We start from the raw sequence: 20,239 nt of genomic DNA, 5'->3' as shown, positions 1-20,239 counted from the left end.
TACTGATTTTAGCATTTCGATAGTGTTGTTGGAGGGTTTGTATGGTTGGGCATATCCCTCGATGAGTATTTGATGTCTAATGATCAAATTTTTATCGCTTAAACTCATGGGAAATTGGGTTGTGAGATGAAGATGTTGATAAGAACTATGATTGTTTGGGTATTATTATTGTGTGTTGGCTGGTTTAGGTTCACCTCTAATTGTGGCGAGTTTTGATTTAGGATTTTATGATGCTTAAGTGCTAAAGAATTCGTTCGGATGATTGTGTCAAGATCCTTGATAACATGTGGCAGACGTGTGTACGATCAAATTTGGTAGTTGTTGGGAATCGCTTTTGTTGTAGTTAAGTTACATACAATAATATTTATCACTCAAGTATTGAGATGACTTCATTAAGGCATTGTAAGGGAGGATGTGTAGGTATTCAATTGATTGGTGTGAGGTTGGAGATGTGAAACCCTTATGGGGTAATGAGATTCGGTAAGAAGGACATGTGATACAAGTATCCCCAGTAATTTGACAATTTAGATACTACTCTACCCTTACTTTAGCCAGTCTTTCCTAGTTGATCACTCGGGGAAGAGTGATGGGTAAATTGGTATCTATTACAACAACCTGATTTTCGTCATATGGAAAAGCCAATGGGGAAAGAACTAGGGCCAGAAAACTTTTTCGTAGTAACTTGAGATTTCCCAACCTTGTCAAGATTTGGACGAAATCAGAGTCATTGAGGTGTTGGGAAATCTGGTAACAATCGGGTGAATCATTTATGATTTTGATTACATGAGTAGTTAGATAACTCGTTAAGGAATCCGTACGACTTTACGAAATTGAATTGGGGAGAGTAGAACTCCCAGAATCGATCTGAGCGTAAAGGGTATTTACTGAGCATCGTGGTTAGAGGTGTGTTGTGAAATGAGAATTTTGGAATTCTTAAAATAACTCTCTGCCTCGAGAATGCTGCTTTGGCGCTGGGTTTTGCCGTTTTGGCAGGGCCGCTTTGGTGGGGCCGCTGTGGCGGGCCCGACATGAATTAAAGTTGTTAATAAACCCCTAAACGACCTCATTATGCACTTTTTGACTTTTAGAGCTAAGGAACGACCTCCAGGTGACTCCTACTCATTTTTCACCATTCTTGAGGTTAAAGGTATGTTTTTCACTCCCCGAATCCATTTTTTGATCCGTAGAACGTAATAGAATGGGTGAATATTGATGGGGGAGGGTTTTGTTATAGATTCTATGGTGGAAACAACCCTAATTTGGATAATTGGGATCATGGGTTTGATCTAGGATTCATAGAATTATTGGTAATTTGGGTAATTAGTGATTGTTTATTGATTCCCGGGTTATCATGATTGTTTGTAGACCAAGTACAAGCGAAAAGAATCCGGAAAGAGAAGATTCAAGTGCCTTAGGGGATTCAAGCTTGTTTCGAGGTAGGTGATGGTTGTGATTCTATGATTGTGTGATGTATGTTTGTTATTGCTTCATTATGATACACGTATGCGAATGTTGCATTATTGATCACACTTGTTGTAAATGAAGATAACTGAATAATTGTATGCCATTAATCAGCTCTTGTTGTATGATTGTGAAAATATACATTGTGATTGTGATAGTAGTTTGTTAAATGGGCAGGTGTTAGGATCGGTTACCACGTTCTGGCATAAATATGGGATCAGATTGCCACATTCTGGCATAACTAACTTGGATCGGATTGCCACGTTCTGGCATAAATATGGGATCGGATTGCCACGTTTTGGTATGCTAACTGTTTGGGTTTGGGTTCCATGAGAGGACCATTGATTTGGGTTTCGTGAGAGGACCATTGAATTGTGTAAAGTATCTACTTGTGATGAGTTCGTTCTTATCTAATGATAATTGATATTGGAAGACTGTATATTGCTCTAAATTAATGTAAATGTGATATGTGAGAATCGTGAAGTTGTTCATTGTTCGTATATGTTGATGATATTATATATGTTTAATATGTGCATGTGATTATATTGTTGTATTGACTAATGTATATTACACTTAGCTGGATAGCTGCGTGATCCTACTAGTACACGGTGGTTGTGTATTGATACTGCACTAGTCATTTCTTTGTTGAGTACAGGGCATCTTCAGGTGGCTATTGATAGACCTCAGCTAGGTGACTATGAGCATGACCGGATTTGTCACGCCCCGAGCCTACACCCTGGGCGGGACTGTCACTCGAAGACCATTGCTGGCCCCAAGCGAACCCTTGGCCTGACTTACTTAACTCAGCGGAAGACTCTAAGCATGATTACAATGATCAACTGAACTTACTCAAATAGATTAATAGCATAACTTAGAATGTTAGAAGAATTAAACATTCAACTTGGCCAAAATGGCAAACCAAGTCTTAACATAATATAAAATGAGAAGACTAAAGAACTAATAACTGACTATCCATGAAGCCTCTAAAACAACTGAGAGGGATGTTGGGACAACACCACAACATCCTAATGAACTAAACTAGAAAGCAAATAAAACAGTACTCCGGATGCAAGAAGGCTCACCACAGACTCGGAGTGCTCAAGATGGATCAACGAGGCGCTGGATGCTGATCTTGGTTACCTGTGTCTGCATCATAAGATGATGCAGGCCAACTGGCATCAGTACATTGAATGTACGAGTATGCAAGTTGGAATCCTAACAACAACTTAAGCTTGAAAGGAGTACAAAGGAACACTTACCTTGGCTCTGCTTAACTCATGAATAACTTAATTCAAAATAAAGCAATGAAACACATGGAATATATGAAAAAGCTTTATAAAACAACTGAAAACAACCATTGTTCATTAAAGACAAAACAATAACAAACATAACTTTACTCATTTACAAAGTAATATAACTTCTGTGGGAGATTCTCTAACTGACAACCATCACTATGAGCCTAACTGCTGGTACAACATTTTACCTCATGTTGCCAAGGACCGTTCTATACCTTGCCGTCAGTATAGAACCTGAATTACTAAGTGGATCCACTAGTCTGTGCTAAAAAGCACTAAGGAATCATCTAAAAGTATGATCCTTTTCCTACCCATGATGGCTACATGGTTTATGGAGACTTGAGTTATTATGAACTTGCATCCCCATATCGGTACTCAATACTACTCCCAAAAATATACTTATCTCATATGTTTAATAACAATCTTCTTTCTTTGGTTTGAGATAATTACTCAAAACTTAGCTTAAAAGCTCTCTTGGAATCGATGTTCCCTTTTCTTGCTCAAATGTGAAAACATTTATAAACTCTTTGGGAATACTTAGTTCCCTAATAGCTTTTGGAGAAATAAACTCAACTCTTTACTCTTTGATTAACTTGAAACTTAAGTCTTAAAACAAAGTTAAAACGTTTGTAAAAGACTTATGAAAACTTGAAATGAATTTCTCTTACTTGACTCTTGACTTTGATCTAAACTCTTACTTGAATTGACTTTTAACTGATCCCTGAATTGAATTATGGATTCATGGATTATGATTTGTGTTTGGAAAGACCTTATGATGTTTAGGAAGGATTTAGGATAATTAAACTTGAGAAGAGTTACGAAATCACCGTCTTGGAACGAGTCCGTGACGCGGAGTTGTTCTAAGTATTTACTCGTGAAATTAAATTTTGAGACAGAAGAGTCCGCGTCCTCTTCGCGACGCGGAGCAGATGTTGTTCACAGGGGGAACAAGTCCGCGAAACGGACTTGTTTCATGAACCTTACTCGACTTCTTCCTTCTTCGTTTTTCAGCCTCAAACCACCTAAATCGATTATCTTCCTCTAGTTCATTTTAGATCCCGATACCTAGTGTATGGACTCAAGAACCTAACTCAAAGTAACTCTAAAACACAACGTAAAGATCTCGGAAACTCCACAATTCAACCCAATTCAAGAACAACATTCAAATTCAAGAATTCATGTCAAGAACATCAACTTTCAAACTCTTTTAGGATGAATTGTGCTGAAACTAAACATGTTTGGCACGTGGGTGAATGAACCCATCACTATGAGTGACTCACATACCTTGTAGGATCAATTCCTTGGCAAATCCACAACCAAAATCTATCGTTCTTGGCGAATCTTGCTTTTCCTCTTCTCTTTTCTCTTGCGTTCTTTCTCCACAAGCCCTAACTCTATTTCTCAAAAGCGTAAACTGAACTAANTTAAACTTGAGAAGAGTTACGAAATCACCGTCTTGGAACGAGTCTGTGACGTAGAGTTGTTCTAAGTAATTACTCGCGAAATTAAATATTGAGACAGAAGAGTCCGCGTCCTCTTCGCGACGCGGAGCAGATGTTGTTCACAGGGGGAACAAGTCCGCGAAACGGACTTGTTTCATGAACCTTACTCGACTTTTTCCTTCTTCGTTTTTCAGCCTCAAACCACCTAAATCGATTATCTTCCTCTAGTTCATTTTAGATCCCGATACCCAGTGTATGTACTCAAGAACCTAACTCAAAGTGTAACTCTAAAACACAACGTAAAGATCTCGGAAACTCCACAATTCAACCCAATTCCAGAACAACATTCAAATTCAAGAATTCATGTCAAGAACATCAACTTTCAAACTCTTTTAGGATGAATTGTGCTGAAACTAAACATGTTTGGCACGTGGGTGAATGAACCCATCACTATGAGTGACTCACATACCTTGTAGGATCAATTCCTTGGCAAATCCACAACCAAAATCTATCGTTCTTGGCGAATCTTGCTTTTCCTCTTCTCTTTTCTCTTGCGTTCTTTCTCCACAAGCCCTAACTCTATTTCTCAAAAGCGTAAACTGAACTAACTCAGTTTTTTTTTACCCCACTTAATTTACTAAAAACGGATTTAATTAATTGGGTAGGGAAAAGACCAAACTACCCTTTTAAATTTTGGATTGGGCATTTCTTCATTCGAACTGCCCAACTTACGAAGGACATAACTCACTCATACAAACTCGGAATCGTGAAAACTTGGCGGCGTTGGAAAGATAAATCCAAGAGCTTTCCAACAATATTTAGAAATACACCTAAATCATCCTGAGCTAGGAGTTATGGTCGATTTAAGTTGACCAAAATCTCAACTTTATTACTTAAAAATTTCCAGATTTCCTTATACTTTCCAAAAATGATTATTTCAAGTTCTTAGCTTCTTTCTAGCTATTTCAAGTTGTGAGATGTTACAATATCTCTCCCTTGGAAACATTCGTCCTTGAATGAGATTTCTCTTACTAGGCTAAGGGTGTAACATCAAGTTCAAACACCCAACAAGCAAATGCAAACAAACATCATGCTCACTCACAATTTAAAAAGTAATGAGAAGAAAATTAGTACCTTGATCTGCATTTTCTCCAGATTCAAAGAGATGTGGATATCTCTTCTTTATATCCTCATTAGCTTCCCATTAGCTTCTTCAACAAATTGGTTCCTCCAAAGAACTTTGACTGATGCAACTTCTTTTGTTCTCAACTTGCGAACTTGGCGATCTAAAATCTGGATTGGAATCTCCTCATAAAATAAATTTTCTTTAATCCCCACATTTTCAGTTTGTACTATCAATGAAGAATCTCCATTGCACTTCTTCAACATGGAGATGTGAAATACCAGATGCACCGCTGCTAACTCTTGTGGTAGCTCCAACTCATAAGCTACATTGCCAATCCTCTTGACTATGCGATAAGGTCCAATATACCGGGGACTAAGTTTCCCGTTCTTACCAAACCTCATGACACCCTTCATGGGTGAAATCTTCAAATACACCCAATCATCTACTTCGAACTCTAGTGGCCTTCTTCTAACATCTGTGTAGGATTTTTGACGAATCTGTGTCGTTTTTAACCTCTCTTGAATCACTTTAACCTTCTCCATAGCTTTATGGACTAAATCTAGCCCTATCAACCCTGCTTCACTAACTTCAAACCATCTAATAGGAGATCTGCATCTTCTCCCATAAAGAGCTTCATATGGAGCCATTTGGATGCTAGAGTGGTAACTGTTGTTGTAAGCAAACTCAATTAAAGGTAGGTGATCATCCCAATTACCTTTGAAATCAATCACACATGCTCTCAACATATCTTCTAATGTCTGAATGGTACGTTCTGCTTGCCCATCTGTCTGAGGATGAAAGGCAGTACTCAAATTCACCTTTGAACCCAAGCCTTTTTGGAATGACTTCCAAAACTGTGCAGTAAATTGTGCACCTCCATTAGAAATAATGGAGACTAGAACCCCATGAAGTCTTACCACCTCTTGAATATAAAGCTTAGCATAATCTTCTACTGAGTTGGTAGTCTTTACCGATAAAAAGTGGGCTGATTTCGTCATCCTATCGACAATCACCCAAATAAAATCCTGCTGTCTGCGAGACCTTGGCAAGCCTGTGATGAAATCCATATTGATCATCTCCCACTTCCATTCCAGAAGTTCTATATTCTGAGCCAAACCACCGGGCCTTTGGTGCTCTACTTTCACTTGTTGGCAATTTGGACACTTAGCAACAAATTCAGCAGTGCCCTTTTTCATGCCATTCCACCAATACACTTCTTTCAAATCACGATACATCTTGGTGGAACTCGGATGAATGGAATATCTAGAGCTATGAGCTTCCTCCATGATCCTCTCTTAGAGTCCATCCACCATAGGTACACAGAGTCTACCTTGATATCTCAAAACACAATCTCCCCCTTGTTCAAAAGCTAATACTTGTTGCTTAAGAACATTTGCCTTCAATTCAAGCAAAATAGGGTCTTGTTTTTGTTTCTCTTTCACTTCTAGCGCTAGTGATGATTTTTCCCCGTTCGTCACCACTATTCCTCATTCTGTGGAATCCATAAGTCTGACCCCCAGGCGTGCAAGATTGTGCACATCTTTGGTTAACTCCCTCTTCTCTTCCTCAACATGGGTGGTACTACCCATAGATAACCTGCTTAAAACATCAGCAACCACATTAGCCATACCTGGGTGGTAAAGAATACTCATGTCATAATCGTTGAGTAATTCCAACCACCTCCTCTGTCTGAGATTGAGCTCTTTCTGAGTGAACACATATTACAAGCTCTTGTGATCAGTGAATATATCCACATGAACACCATACAAGTAGTGTCGTCAAATCTTCAAGGCGAAAACCACTGCAGCCAACTCTAAGTCATAGGTTGGATAATTCTTCTCATGAACCTTAAATTGTCTGGAGGCATAAGCTATCACCTTGTCATTCTGCATTAACACACAACCCAAACCAACTCTGGATGCATCACAATACACCACAAAACCTTGAGTACCCTCTGGTAAGGTCAAAACTGGGGCACTAGTCAACCTCTTCTTCAATTCCTGAAAGCTCTTTTCACAAGCTTCAAACCACTGAAACTTCACTGTTTTCTGAGTCAACTTCGTCAAAAGAGACGAAATGGACGAGAAACCCTCAACAAATCTCCTATAATAGCCAGCCAAGCCCAAGAAACTCCTAATATCAGTTGGAGATGTAGGTCTAGGCCAATTCTGCACTACCTCAATTTTCTGAGTATCAACTCTAATACCATCACCGGAAATAATATGGCCCAAGAATGCCACAGACTCAAGCCAAAACTCACACTTGGAGAACTTGGCATATAACTCTCTATCCTTCCAGGTCTGAAGAACAATTCTGAGATGATTAGCATGATCTTCTTCATTCCTTGAATAGATTAGTATGTCATCAATGAAAGCGATAACAAACATATCTAAATAATGTTTGAAGACTCTGTGCATAAGATCCATGAACGATGTTGGTGCATTGGTCAAACCAAAGGACATGACCAAGAACTCATAATGACCATATCTAGTCCTGAATGTTGTCTTTGGAATGTCACATTCCCTAACTTTCAACTGATGGTAGCCTAATCTGAGGTCAATTTTCGAAAAACAAGTGGCACCCTGAAGCTGATCAAAAAGATCATCAATTCTCGGAAGAAGATACTTATTCTTAATGGTAACCTTGTTCAACTGGCGGTAATCTATACACTTCCTAAGGGAACCATCTTTCTTTCTCACAAACAAGACCGGAGAGCCCCAAGGTGAGACACTTGATCGAATGAAACCCTTATCTAGGAGATCTTTCAACTGCTCTTTCAACTCTGCTAGTGCCATTCTATATGGCAGAATAGAGATAGGACGAGTATCTGGAATTATGTCTATACCGAAGTCTATTTCTCTCTTAGGAGGGACTCCGGGTAGGTCATCAGGAAAGACGTCTGGAAACTCTTTTACTATGGGAACTGACTTAATGGGAGGTACCTCAACACTTGATTCCTTCACTCAGACTAAATGATAGATACAACCCTTCGAAACTAACTTTCTCGCCTTAAGGTATGAAATGAAGCGACCCTTATGCCCTGCTGAACTACTACTCCACTCTATGACTGGCTCATTAGGAATCTGAAACTTAACAACTCGAGTTCTACAATCAATTGATGCATAACAGGCATGAAGCCAGTCCATACCTAGAATGACATCGAAATCTATCATGTCTAACTCAACTAAATCAGCCATGGTGTCTTTGTTATTGATGGAAATGACACAATCACGATAAACTCGCTCAGCTAGAATAGACTCCCCAACAGGTGTAGAATCACAAAAGGGTTCACAAAGTTTCTCAGGAAGAATCTCAAACTTATTTGCGACATAAGGGGTTACAAAAGATAAACTTGATCCTGGGTCTAGTAAAGCATAAACATCAAAAGTAAAGACTTTGATCATACCAGTAACAACATCTGGAGAGTTCTCTTGCTCTTGACGACTGGTGATTTCATAAAGATGATTTGCTCCTCCGCCAGTACCGGAAGTAGCTCCTCTAGGTGCAGCCCTGTCTGGTGGAGCAACTGATGAAGACTAGGCTCTGTTGCCCTGATTTCCACTACCTTGCTTATTCTTAGGACACGCTTTCAAGAAGTGTCCCTCTTGCCCACACTTGAAACAACCTGTCTGGCCATCACGACACTTACCTGAGTGGTTCCTACCACATCTACCACATGTAGGAGCCCAACTACCTCCTTGTGTCACACTACCTTGAGACTGTGCTGGTCTAGCTCTGAAGTTCTGCAAATTCTGGCCATTATACTCACCTTTGTTTCTGGGTGCGGTTGCACTAGCAGATGATGGTGCAGGTCCTTTTTGCTTCTGAAAGGACGGATGATTTACACTACCCTTCTGCTGCCCAGACTCATTCCCTGTCTTCGTTTTGTTATTTCTGAACTCTTCCCTGTCTCTCAGCTTCTCTTCCTCAACCTGCTGCACATTACTATCAACCTCGAAATGTCCATGTCGCCAATAAGCATTGCTACCCGGCCCTCCTTGCTTGATAGACGGCCCAACCCAGCAACAAACAAACTCATCCTACTCCTCATGTCCGCAACCATTTCAGGAGCATAGCGAGACAGTTGGGTGAACTTTAACCCATACGCATGCACACTCAAAGAATCTTGCTTAAGTGTGAGGAACTCACGTACCTTGCCCTCTTTCAGTTCTCAGGGAAAGAAACGCCCCAAGAAAGCCCCTTCAAACCATGCCCAACTCACAGGTGGTGCATCATCGACTCTACCCCCTTTCCACTAATCAGACCAAGTCCTAGCAACATTTTTCATCAGATATGCAGCTAGCTCAACTCTCGTAGTATCAATAACATGCATCACCTCAAACACCTTTTTCAGTTCCTCAATGAAGTTCTCTGGGTCCTTAGTAGTGCTTGAACCAGTGAAACTTGGAGGATTCATCCTTAAGAACTCACGAATCCTTGAAGTGTCAGCCTCTTCTTGTCGAGCTCCTCTCTGCTGCCCAGCTTGGTTGGTCACAACTTGACTGAGCATCCCTATAGCCTCTCTGAACTAAGCATTAGTGACTTTTCCTTGAGATTGCACCTCAGGTGCATTGGGTAACTCTTGTTCCTCAACATTGCGTCTCGCAGGACGACCTCTGACAGCTCTTCGTGGAGGCATGATTATCTCAAACACGCGCAGGCATGAATTAGAGGGAAACTTTTAGAGATTAAACTCTAACGCACGAAATGAGTATAAAAGAAGTGAGATAGTTCCTAAATATTGCAGCATTCTAATTATAGATGTGGTGCACTTTACACCGATAACTAGTACTCTACAGTCACGACTTCATAGACACCCTAGGACTCTTGAACTTTGTGCTCTGATACCAAGTTTTACATGCCCCGAGCATACACCCTGGGCAGGACTGGCACTCGAAGACCATAGCTGGCCCCAAGCAAACCCTTGGCCTGAATTACTTAACTCAGCAGAAGACTCTAAGCATGATTACAATGATCAACTAAACTTACTCAAATAGCTTAATAGTATAACTTAGAATGTTAGAAGAATTAAATATTCAACTTGGACAAAATGGCAACCCAAGTCTTAACATAATATAAATGAGAAGACTAAAGAACTAATAACTGACAGTCCATGAAGCCTCTAAAACAACTGAGAGGGATGTTGGGACAACCCCACAACATCCTAATGAACAAAACTAGAAAGCAAATAAAGGAGTCCTCCGGATGCAAGAAAGCTCACCACAGACTCGGAGTGCTCAAGCTGGATCAACGAGGCTATGGATGTTGATCCTAGTTACCTATGTCTGCATCATAAGACGATGCAGGCCAACTGGCATAAGTACATTGAATGTACGAGTATGCGAGTTGGAATGCTAACAACAACTTAAGCTTGAAAGGAGTACAAAGGAACACTTACCTTGGCTCTGCTTAACTCATGAATAACTTAATTCAAAATAAAGCAATGAAACTCATGGAATATATGAAAAAGCTTTATAAAACAACTGAAAACAACCATAGTTCATTAAAGACAAAACAATAACAAACATAACTTTACTCATTTACAAAGTAATATAACTTCTGTGGGAGATTCTCTAACTGACAACCATCACTATGAGCCTAACTGATGGTACAACATTTTACCTCACATTACCAAGGACCCTTCTATACCTTGCCATCAGTATAGAACCTGAACTACTAAGTGGATCCACTAGTCTATGCCAAAAAGCACTAAGGAATGATCTAAAAAGTAAGATCCTTTTTCTGCCCATGATGGCTACATGGTTTATGGAGACTTGAGTTATTATGAACTCGCATTCCCATATTGGTGCTCAATACTACTCCCAAAAATATACTTAGCTCATATGTTTAATAACAATCTTCTTTCTTTGGTTTGAGATAGTTACGCAAAACTTAGCTTAAAAGCTCTCTTGGAATCGATGTTCCCTTTTCTTGCTCAAATGTGAAAACATTTATAAACTCTTTGGGAATACTTAGTTCCCTAATAGCTTTTTGAGAAATAAACTCAACTCTTTACTCTTTGATTAACTTGAAACTTAAGTCATAAAACAAAGTTAAAACGTTTGTAAAAGACTTATGAAAACTTGAAATGAATTTCTCTTACTTGACTCTTGACATTGATCATAACTCTTACTTGAATTGACTCTTAACTGATCCTTGAATTGAATTATGGATTCATGGATTATGATTTGTGTTTGGAAAGACCACATGATGTTTAGGAAGGATTTAGGATAACTAAACTTGAGAAGAGTTACGAAATCACCGTCTTGGAACGAGTCCGCGACACGGAGGTGTTCTAAGTAATTACTCAGGAAATTAAATTTTGAGACAGAAGAGTCTGCGTCCTCTTCGCGTCGCGGAGCAGATTTTTGTTCACAAGGGGAACAAGTCCGCGACGCGGACTTGTTTCATGAACCTTACTAGACTTTTTCCTTATTCGCTTTTCAGCCTCAAACCACCTAAATTTGATTATCTTTCTCAAGTTCATTTTAGATCCCGATACCCAGTGTATGTACTCAAGAACCTAACTCAAAGTAACTCTAAAACACAACGTAAAGATCTCGGAAACTCCATAATTCAACCCAATTCAAGAACAACATTCAAATTCAAGAATTCATGTCAAGAACATCAACTTTCAAACTCTTTTAGGATGAATTGCACTGAAATTAAACATATTTGCCGCGTGGGTGAATGAACCCATTGCTATGAGAGACTCACATACCTTGTAGCATCAATTCCTTGGCGAATCCACAACCAAAATCGATCGTTCTTGGCGAATCTTGCTTTTCCTCTTCTCCTTTCTCTTGTGTTCTTTCTCCAAAAGCCCTAACTCTATTTCTCAAAAGCGCAAACTGAACTAACTCAGTTCTTTTAACCCCACTTAATTTACTAAAAACGGATTTAATTAATTGGGTAAGGAAAAGACCAAACTACCCTTTTAAATTTCGGATTGGGCATTTCTTCATTCAAACAACGCAACTTACAAAGGACGTAACTCACTCATACGAACTCGGAATCATGAAAACTTGGCGGAGTTGGAAATATAAATCCAAGATCTTTCCAACCATATTTGGAAATACACCTAAATCATCTTGAGCTAGGAGTTATGGTAGATTTAAGTTGACCATAATCTCAACTTTACATTACTTAAAAATTTCCAGATTTCCTTATACTTTCCAAAAATGATTATTTCAAGTTCTTAGCTTCTTTCTAGCTATTTCAAGTTGCGAGATGTTACAGGATTCAAGGGTGAGCCAGTTCTTTCAGGCTGCCATGGATCTTCCTTGTTTAAGTCCACTCTTTTCAGACTCAGACTTTTGTTTAAGGTGTTGTTTAGTTTCGGGGTTGTTCCCCTTGTTCTTAGACTTGTCGTTGGTAGAGTTTTTGTACATTAACTTTCAGGTTCTAGGTTAATTCTTTCTCATTTGTTAGTTATTGTTGAAGTTTTGTTGGAGTTTATGGAAACCCTATTTTCTTTCCTTATTATTTGACTTATATGCCTTACTTTTTAGATTGATTGCTTGGATTGGCCGTTTGGGTTGTAGTAGTGGTTCTCCCACCGGATTGTTAGTGTGGGTGCCAATCACGACGGTCTGGGTCATGACACCAGTACCTGTATTTTTACTGATATTACTCTTGCTATGTCTTTTTGACATAGTCTGGATGCAGGTTGGTGATGTTTCATTAGGTGAAGACGAAGAAATTCTCCAGCAGCTTCTATCTTTCCTTCTGCATGGTGGGGGCATTGTCTTTATTAATTAAGTCCAATTGTACTCTTATTAGCTCTTGTACCTCTTTAGACTAGATCCTTTGGGGGTGTTAACTACTTTGCATATCTTAATCAAAATCATGTTAAGCATTCTTATTTATAAAAATTTCGTTAGTATATTTTTAATTCTGTTTTATTTAATTTTCCTCATGTTTTAATTATTGGGATAACAGTGTTCTCCTACTTAGGTGGTAGTATGTAGGCTCCCGCCCGGCCCAGTGGGTTGGGTCGTGACACGTACCTGGGAAAAACAAAGTTCTTGATGAAATTCGAAGAACGTTGGAAACCCCTAGCTTAGCTCCTCTTGAATCTTTGATCTAAGTCTTTCAAGAGTTAAAGACCATAAAATAATTTTTTAACACTATTTAGACCCTTAATTAGGTGAAAAAGTGTCGTGGTTAGGCTTAGAAGGGGTGGGAAAAGACTGAATTACCCCTCTTCAAAAGCTAACGAAAAATGTCCATGGGACTATCACTACAAAAAAAATGCTCAATTTATGGCGGTTAACTTGAGGGAGTTCTTAAAAACTCCACTTTGAATACATTTTGTAACGTTTTTTCTAACTCCCACAATATAAATTTTTTTGTGATAGTTTATATATAAATATATATATATATATATATATATATATATATATACACACACACAATATTATATTATAAGTGGGAAGGTGCTTAGTGTCTAAAGTTGGATTACAAAAATGTCCTTCAGCTTTTTAATTATCATTATCTTATTATTATTATTATTATTATTAATTAATTAATTATTATTGTACAAGAAATCACCATTAAAGTTGAATGACTTTTAACTCTTCAAGAAATCACCATTAAAATTGAATGACTTTTTAACTCTTCAAGAAATCACTATACCTTTTAAGTCTCTTACATGTTGTCTTCTAATGACATTACTATGCATTTGAATTTGGATTAGAGAGCATAAAGTTCTTATCATATGTTCTTTCAAGCATTTCTTTACATTTGTTTTTTTATTTTTTCTATCATTCAAATTATATTCTTAAATTGATGTTTAAGTGTTTGATCTCTCACATGAAAATATACTGCTAAAATTTTGTTTTATGAACTTATTACGTAATTTTTTAATCTCAGGTATAAATCAGAGGTGAAGCTTTTGCAGACTGTTGAATAGAACTTTTAGTAGAAATTGCGCCAATACAAATGAGGTATGCGGCACTTTCCAACAATTTTGCAATTTTTTGCATGAGTAATTTTTAATAAATTTGATTAACATTTGATTATTATATTTTTAATTAGATTGTCATAACTTAATGCATTTGTATTTTACAAAGTAGATTCTCGTTGATAGCTTTAGTTTGACAATGACTTATTGAAATTATATTTTGTTTTAGCCTCCTACCTTTTGAGGTAAAAAGGATAAATAATATTTCTCCCTCAACAACATCGAGCAAAAGAAATCGAAAAAATCTCTGAAGAAGACATATTTCAACAAATGAGGTAATTTAATTTAATATGAAGGAGTACTTAAAAGTAAAATAAATAAACAACATTAAAATTTATCTTTCTAAATAGGAAAAAGGAATAACAATCATAAAGAGAAAAACATATAATAGAAATTGAATTCGAATATAACATATAAGCAGTAAACAAGATTATTAGTTAGTGGTTATTAATTTTCACTCCTGACATGTTACCAATTCTAAAAAAAATCACTCCTGACTCCACCAATATTTCCATTTTATAACTCAAAACTATTATAGATAATAAATTTATTATCATAATAATAAAGAACAAACGTGCAATGCACATTATCAGAAACTAGTATATATATATATATATGGTTTCTCACCCATCGAAGCCTGCATTGGAGCTAATTTTGATCCATTTGGGCCAAATACACTTTGTATGGACTGATCCGATTGGACCAACCCTTTTAGTTTTTCTGTTGTTTGACCAAATTGTTACTTTGATTATTAATAAAAATCTAGCCTTTGTGACTACTATTTTTTTAAAAAAAAATAAGGAAATACAAGTCTCACATGAAATTTAATATAAAAAATATTTTTGTCATGTTAAACTATTTAAATTTAAGGTGTATACAATTTAAACTCTGCATCGTATCAATAATTTCTTTTATATGTTTATTTTTTTCATATGTGTATTTCATGGAGAAATGTTAAATATCATTTTATTAGGGATGAAATTTTTGTCCCCAATTTTGTTTTTGTGGTTTATAATTAAGGTTGGTGAAAGGATTATGCAAATAATATTATAAAAGTATTCATCTCTATTTCTCCTAATGAATTAATTCGGAAAAATATCTGTAGATGTATTTAATTGATTCCTAAACTAAATATGTATCTTTTCTTTGAGCCAAAGAAATCAAAACTCCACAAAAATCAACATTAGCTTATATATTAAGCCAAATTTTAATAAATTAAAAGAGATGTATAAGCTTTTTAAATCATATAAATGTCAACACCAAGTCATGATTATATTAAGACAAAACAAAGGCGAAGTAAATGAAAAATCGCAATTTCAAAACCCTAATTAATGAAACTGAATGGAAGTTATGCAAATAAAAAAAAATTATTTTTTCATGCCCTAGCATTAATACATTGTAGAGTTTTATTATTTTTCACCTCATACCTGAACCAAAACCCAATATGCATAAATCGTAACCATCAACTCAAAAATAATTCAGGCTTCAATAATCAAGAAATGTTGATGGTATAGCTAGCTTGCAATTCTATACAGCAAACTCAAACAATTAGACAGTGGAAGAACATGAGAGAGTGTATGTATGTAGAATAGAATAGTAAAGAAGAAAAGAAAATAATAGGCCGGGACAAAAGGTTATAAGCTTAAGTTGTAAGATATTATGTGGAGAGATGTGGTGGTTGGAGGCATGAAGAACATGAGTATTGCGCCTAATAATTTATCAAAAACCATTATGAAAGCACTTTTTAACTACACTACATTGCATTTCATAAGTATGTGTATGCATAAGAATGAGTTTGAAGGATTAAAAATTTGTAATGAGCGTGAAGAGGTGAAATTTTAATTATTATGAACAGTGGGAAATATATTTTAAACGATACAAGGAAAATAAGATTGATTATTCAAAGTGAATGGACATTGTCATTTTACTAGGGATGGTTATTTTTTACAGGATTTTGTTCTTGTTATTTATTAAGGTTGGTGAAAAGGTTATGCTAACTATAAGAGCATTCATGTCTATTTCGTCAAATGAAATTAATTCAACAGATATTTTTTGAATATATTTATGTCTCTTCTTTTCTCGAACTAAGCAATATCAGAACTTATAATTAAGTAAGTGTGTCTTCTCTAAAAGTTAATATTTTTAGATGAGATATATAGTCACATATTTCAACATCAGAGCAGATAAAAATACTATGCTTGAGTACTCTCACCCTAAATTATAATTTCATGTATTTGGAACAAGAAAAAGAACGAAATATATGAGAGTCCAAGAAATTATAGGAATTTTTAAAACTATTGAATATATATAAAAGTTTAGTGAAACATCAATATGACCCATCACTTGAAATTTTTTGATTCCTTAGGTTACATAGGAAAAATGAATAGTACCGACATTTCCTTGTTTGATTATTTCAAATTGTTGAACCCTTAAAGGCAATAAAACAAATTACACTCTTTATAGAAAAATTATAATGTAAATAGGTAATATATATATATGTATGTATTATATGTTGAATTATTTATATTATTTTTTCATGTGCTTACTTCTTTATATTCTAATTTTAAATCACGTTATTATGTTTCTAATTATCTTTTAGAAATATAATAATTTATAATCGAATATGCTCTTTTTTATCTTTAATTTGATAGCACACAATATATATATGATAATAAGACATGCTAATTATTATTGTGTTTTTTGTGTTTCTTATTCTAAATTACTATACATTCGTGCATTTCTTGCATCATTTTTTACTGAATGATAAAGATAATTCTCGAAACAACAAAAAATGTCATGCTTTTGTATCTCTAATTTGTTAGTACACAATATATTTGATAATAAAACATACTACTATTATATCTATTTTTTTGTTTCTTAGACTAAAGTACTCATGCATTTCTTGTGTTTTTTTACTGAATAATAATGACAATTCACGAAACAACAAATATGTTATGCATTGTATCTCTAATTTGTTAGCACACGTTATATCTGATAATAAAATATATTACTTGCTATCATTATGTTTTTTCTTAGATTAAAGTACACATGCATTTCTAGCATTTCTTTTCACAGAATAATAATGATGATTCTTGGAAAAATAAAAATATCATGCTTTTGTATCTCTAAATCGTCAGTACACATTATATTTGATAATAAAACATACTACTTGCTATCATTATATTTTTTTGTTACTTATTCAAAAGTACTCATGTATTTTCTGTTTTATTTTTTGCTAAATAATAAAATTTATTTTTAGAATAATAATAAATTCATATACTTCTTGGAGCTTCTAGAAAGTTTGAGTAAATATCTTTTGATACTTTTTTATTAAATAAATATTCATATAATATCAAAACTTAACAGTTAAGGTGAATATTTAAAGAATATAATGAATTTTCTAAAAAAAAAATTATCTAGAACCATCTATTTACTAGTATAAATATGTCTAACCCTAATCAGTTGTAATCAAGCCAGTTTTAAAAACAAAGTTCTCCTGCCCAAAACCCTCATTCTCCTTTCTCTTCTCACCACCCAAAACATGAAAAATTTGAAGAATGAAAAGCCTCATGTTCTTATAGCACTATTCCCAGGTCAAGGCCAAATTAATCCATGTCTTCAATTTTCCAAACAATTAATCAATCTAGGCATTGAAGTCACTTTAACCACGAGCCTATCAGCTTTCAGTAAAATAAAAAAACTTCCAAACGTTGAAGGATTAAGCTTTGCTCCTTTCTCTGATGGCTATGATGGCAAATTCCAGTTAAGTTCAGTTGATGACTTTCATTTGTTCTATTCTTCTGTAAAGTCTCGCGGGTCAAAATTCATTTTCAATTTGATCCAGTCAAATGCAAAAAATGGTACCCCTTTTTCACATGTCATCTATACAATTATCATGGAATGGGTTGGTTTAGTAGCCAAAAAAATTAATGTCCCATCTACATTATTTTGGATCCAACCTGCCACAGTTTTTGATGTTTACTATTATAGATTCACAAACTATTCTGATTATTTCAAAAATTGTACTGCTAAGGATAAAACAATAGAGTTGCCAGGATTGCCACCACTTAGTCCAATTGATTTTCCGTCTTTTGTGTTTGATGACATGGAAAGTACCAACTGGGCAGTTAAGTCTATTAAAAGGCAAATTGAAATGTTGAATAGTGAAGAAAATCCAAGAGTTCTTGTGAACACTTTTGATGCTTTGGAGTTTGATGCTTTGAGAATTTTAAAGCATGTGACTATGGTGGGAATTGGGCCTTCAATTCCTTCAATATTTCTTAATGATGATACTTTTCGAGCTGATATGATTGAGATTAGTTCGAAGAATTATATGGATTGGTTGGACTCAAAGGATAAGGGATCAGTTATCTACATAGCATTTGGTAGTTACTCCGAAATATCAAGTCAATTGATGGAGGAGATTGGTCACGGATTGCTAAAATGTGGGAGGCCATTTTTGTGGGCGATTAGGGAAGGACAAGACGGAGAAAAGATGGAGGACAAGTTGAGTTGCAAAGACGAACTTGAAAAGCAGGGGAAAATAGTGAATTGGTGCTCGCAAGTGGAAGTTCTTAAACACCCTTCTATTGGTTGTTTTCTGACTCACTGTGGATGGAATTCAACTTTGGAGAGCATAGCATCTAAGGTACCTATAGTGGCATGTCCACTCTGGAACGATCAAGTTTGTAATGCAAAACTCATCCAAGATATCTGGAAGAATGGTGTTAGAGTTAATGTTAGTGAAGGTGGTGTGGTGGAAAGAGATGAATTCAATAGATGTATCACGATCGCAATGGGAAGCGACGAAGAAGGGGAAGAATTGAGAAGAAATGCCAAGAAATGGAGTAATTTAGCTAAGGAAGCTATGAAGGAAAATGGTACATCAAGTCTGAAGCTCAAGGATTTTGTTAATGAGTTTTTACTTGGTCATAATGAGTACTAAATCACTCATGAATAGATGATTTTAATAAAATAGATAGTAATCAATTAGTTTTTAAAAGAGCTTTTTCTCCGTTTCAGAAAAAATAGTGACTTTGTTTGGAATAATTCAGAATGAAAAAATTTTCTTAGTTTCTGAAATAATTATTTTAATTTCTTCCTCACTTTAAACTTTAATTTTTTTCTTTCATTAATTTCTTATCTTTTCACTTTTTAATTATTTTTAGAAATTTTTTAAAAAAAACAAAATATAAATAAAAAGTGTCCTTATACTTTAACGGTTTTTTTAGGTTTTATTTGATTTTATTTACTCATTTTAATATCTATTTGAAATTAACTTATTTTATATATAAGACTTTTGTAATTAAATTTAAAATCAAATCAAAAGGAAAGACAGAGAAAATAAAAAGAGTAACTAAAATCAATAGAAAAATAAAAGAGATGAAGGTAAAAAAAATTTAAAAAAGTATAAAATACAAAGCATACGTGTAATAACTTAATTTAAATACAAGATAAAGAAAATAAAAAGATATCAAAGAATTATTTTTAAAAAATATTAATAAAAAGCTTTTAAAAACATTTAATTATTTTTAAAAAATTAAAAAAAAAAGTATTGACACACGTGACAAGCACGTGTGTACAAACATAACAAACTTATTTGGTTGAAGGTGTCACATCAGCACAAAAGGTGTAGGAATATGAAAAATTGAGTTCGAGAGATAATAGGGCCCTATTTAAATTAAGGCATGTCACTGAGATTTCGTTCATAGTTCATGAGGGGTACTTATGCATTATCCCTTATTTTCTTAAAAAACAAAATTTATAATCGAAAATATACTTATGTCATGCTTTTGTAACTCTAATTTGTTAGCACACGTTATCTCTAATAATAAAACATACTACTTGCAATCATTATGTTTTTTGGTTACTTATTACTCTAAAGTACTCACACATTTCCTGTGTTATTTTTTGCTAAATAATAAATTTGATTCTTGTATAACGAAGAATT

General features: G+C 35.3%; 1 protein-coding gene across 1 annotated transcript; it reads left to right on the top strand.

The window, feature by feature from the left end:
- The first annotated feature begins 17,806 nt into the window (after nucleotides 1–17,806).
- LOC125869295 (UDP-glycosyltransferase 75C1-like) lies at nucleotides 17,807–19,234 on the top strand. Its single transcript, XM_049549866.1, has one exon. The coding sequence runs from the start codon at nucleotides 17,831–17,833 to the stop codon at nucleotides 19,232–19,234; it is 1,404 nt and encodes a 467-aa protein (XP_049405823.1). The 5' UTR covers nucleotides 17,807–17,830.
- Nucleotides 19,235–20,239: the final 1,005 nt, after the last annotated feature.

The sequence above is a fragment of the Solanum stenotomum genome, chromosome 6 (genome assembly GCF_019186545.1).
Source record: "Solanum stenotomum isolate F172 chromosome 6, ASM1918654v1, whole genome shotgun sequence".
NCBI classification, from domain to species: Eukaryota; Viridiplantae; Streptophyta; class Magnoliopsida; order Solanales; family Solanaceae; genus Solanum; species Solanum stenotomum.
The sequence above is the reverse complement of the archived record's forward strand: the minus strand, read 5'-3'. Positions and strand labels throughout refer to the sequence as shown.

Coding starts and splice junctions, on each gene's coding strand:
- LOC125869295 (XM_049549866.1), top strand. CDS start 17,831: ATGAAAAATTTGAAGAATGAAAAGCCTCATGTTCTTATAGCACTATTC.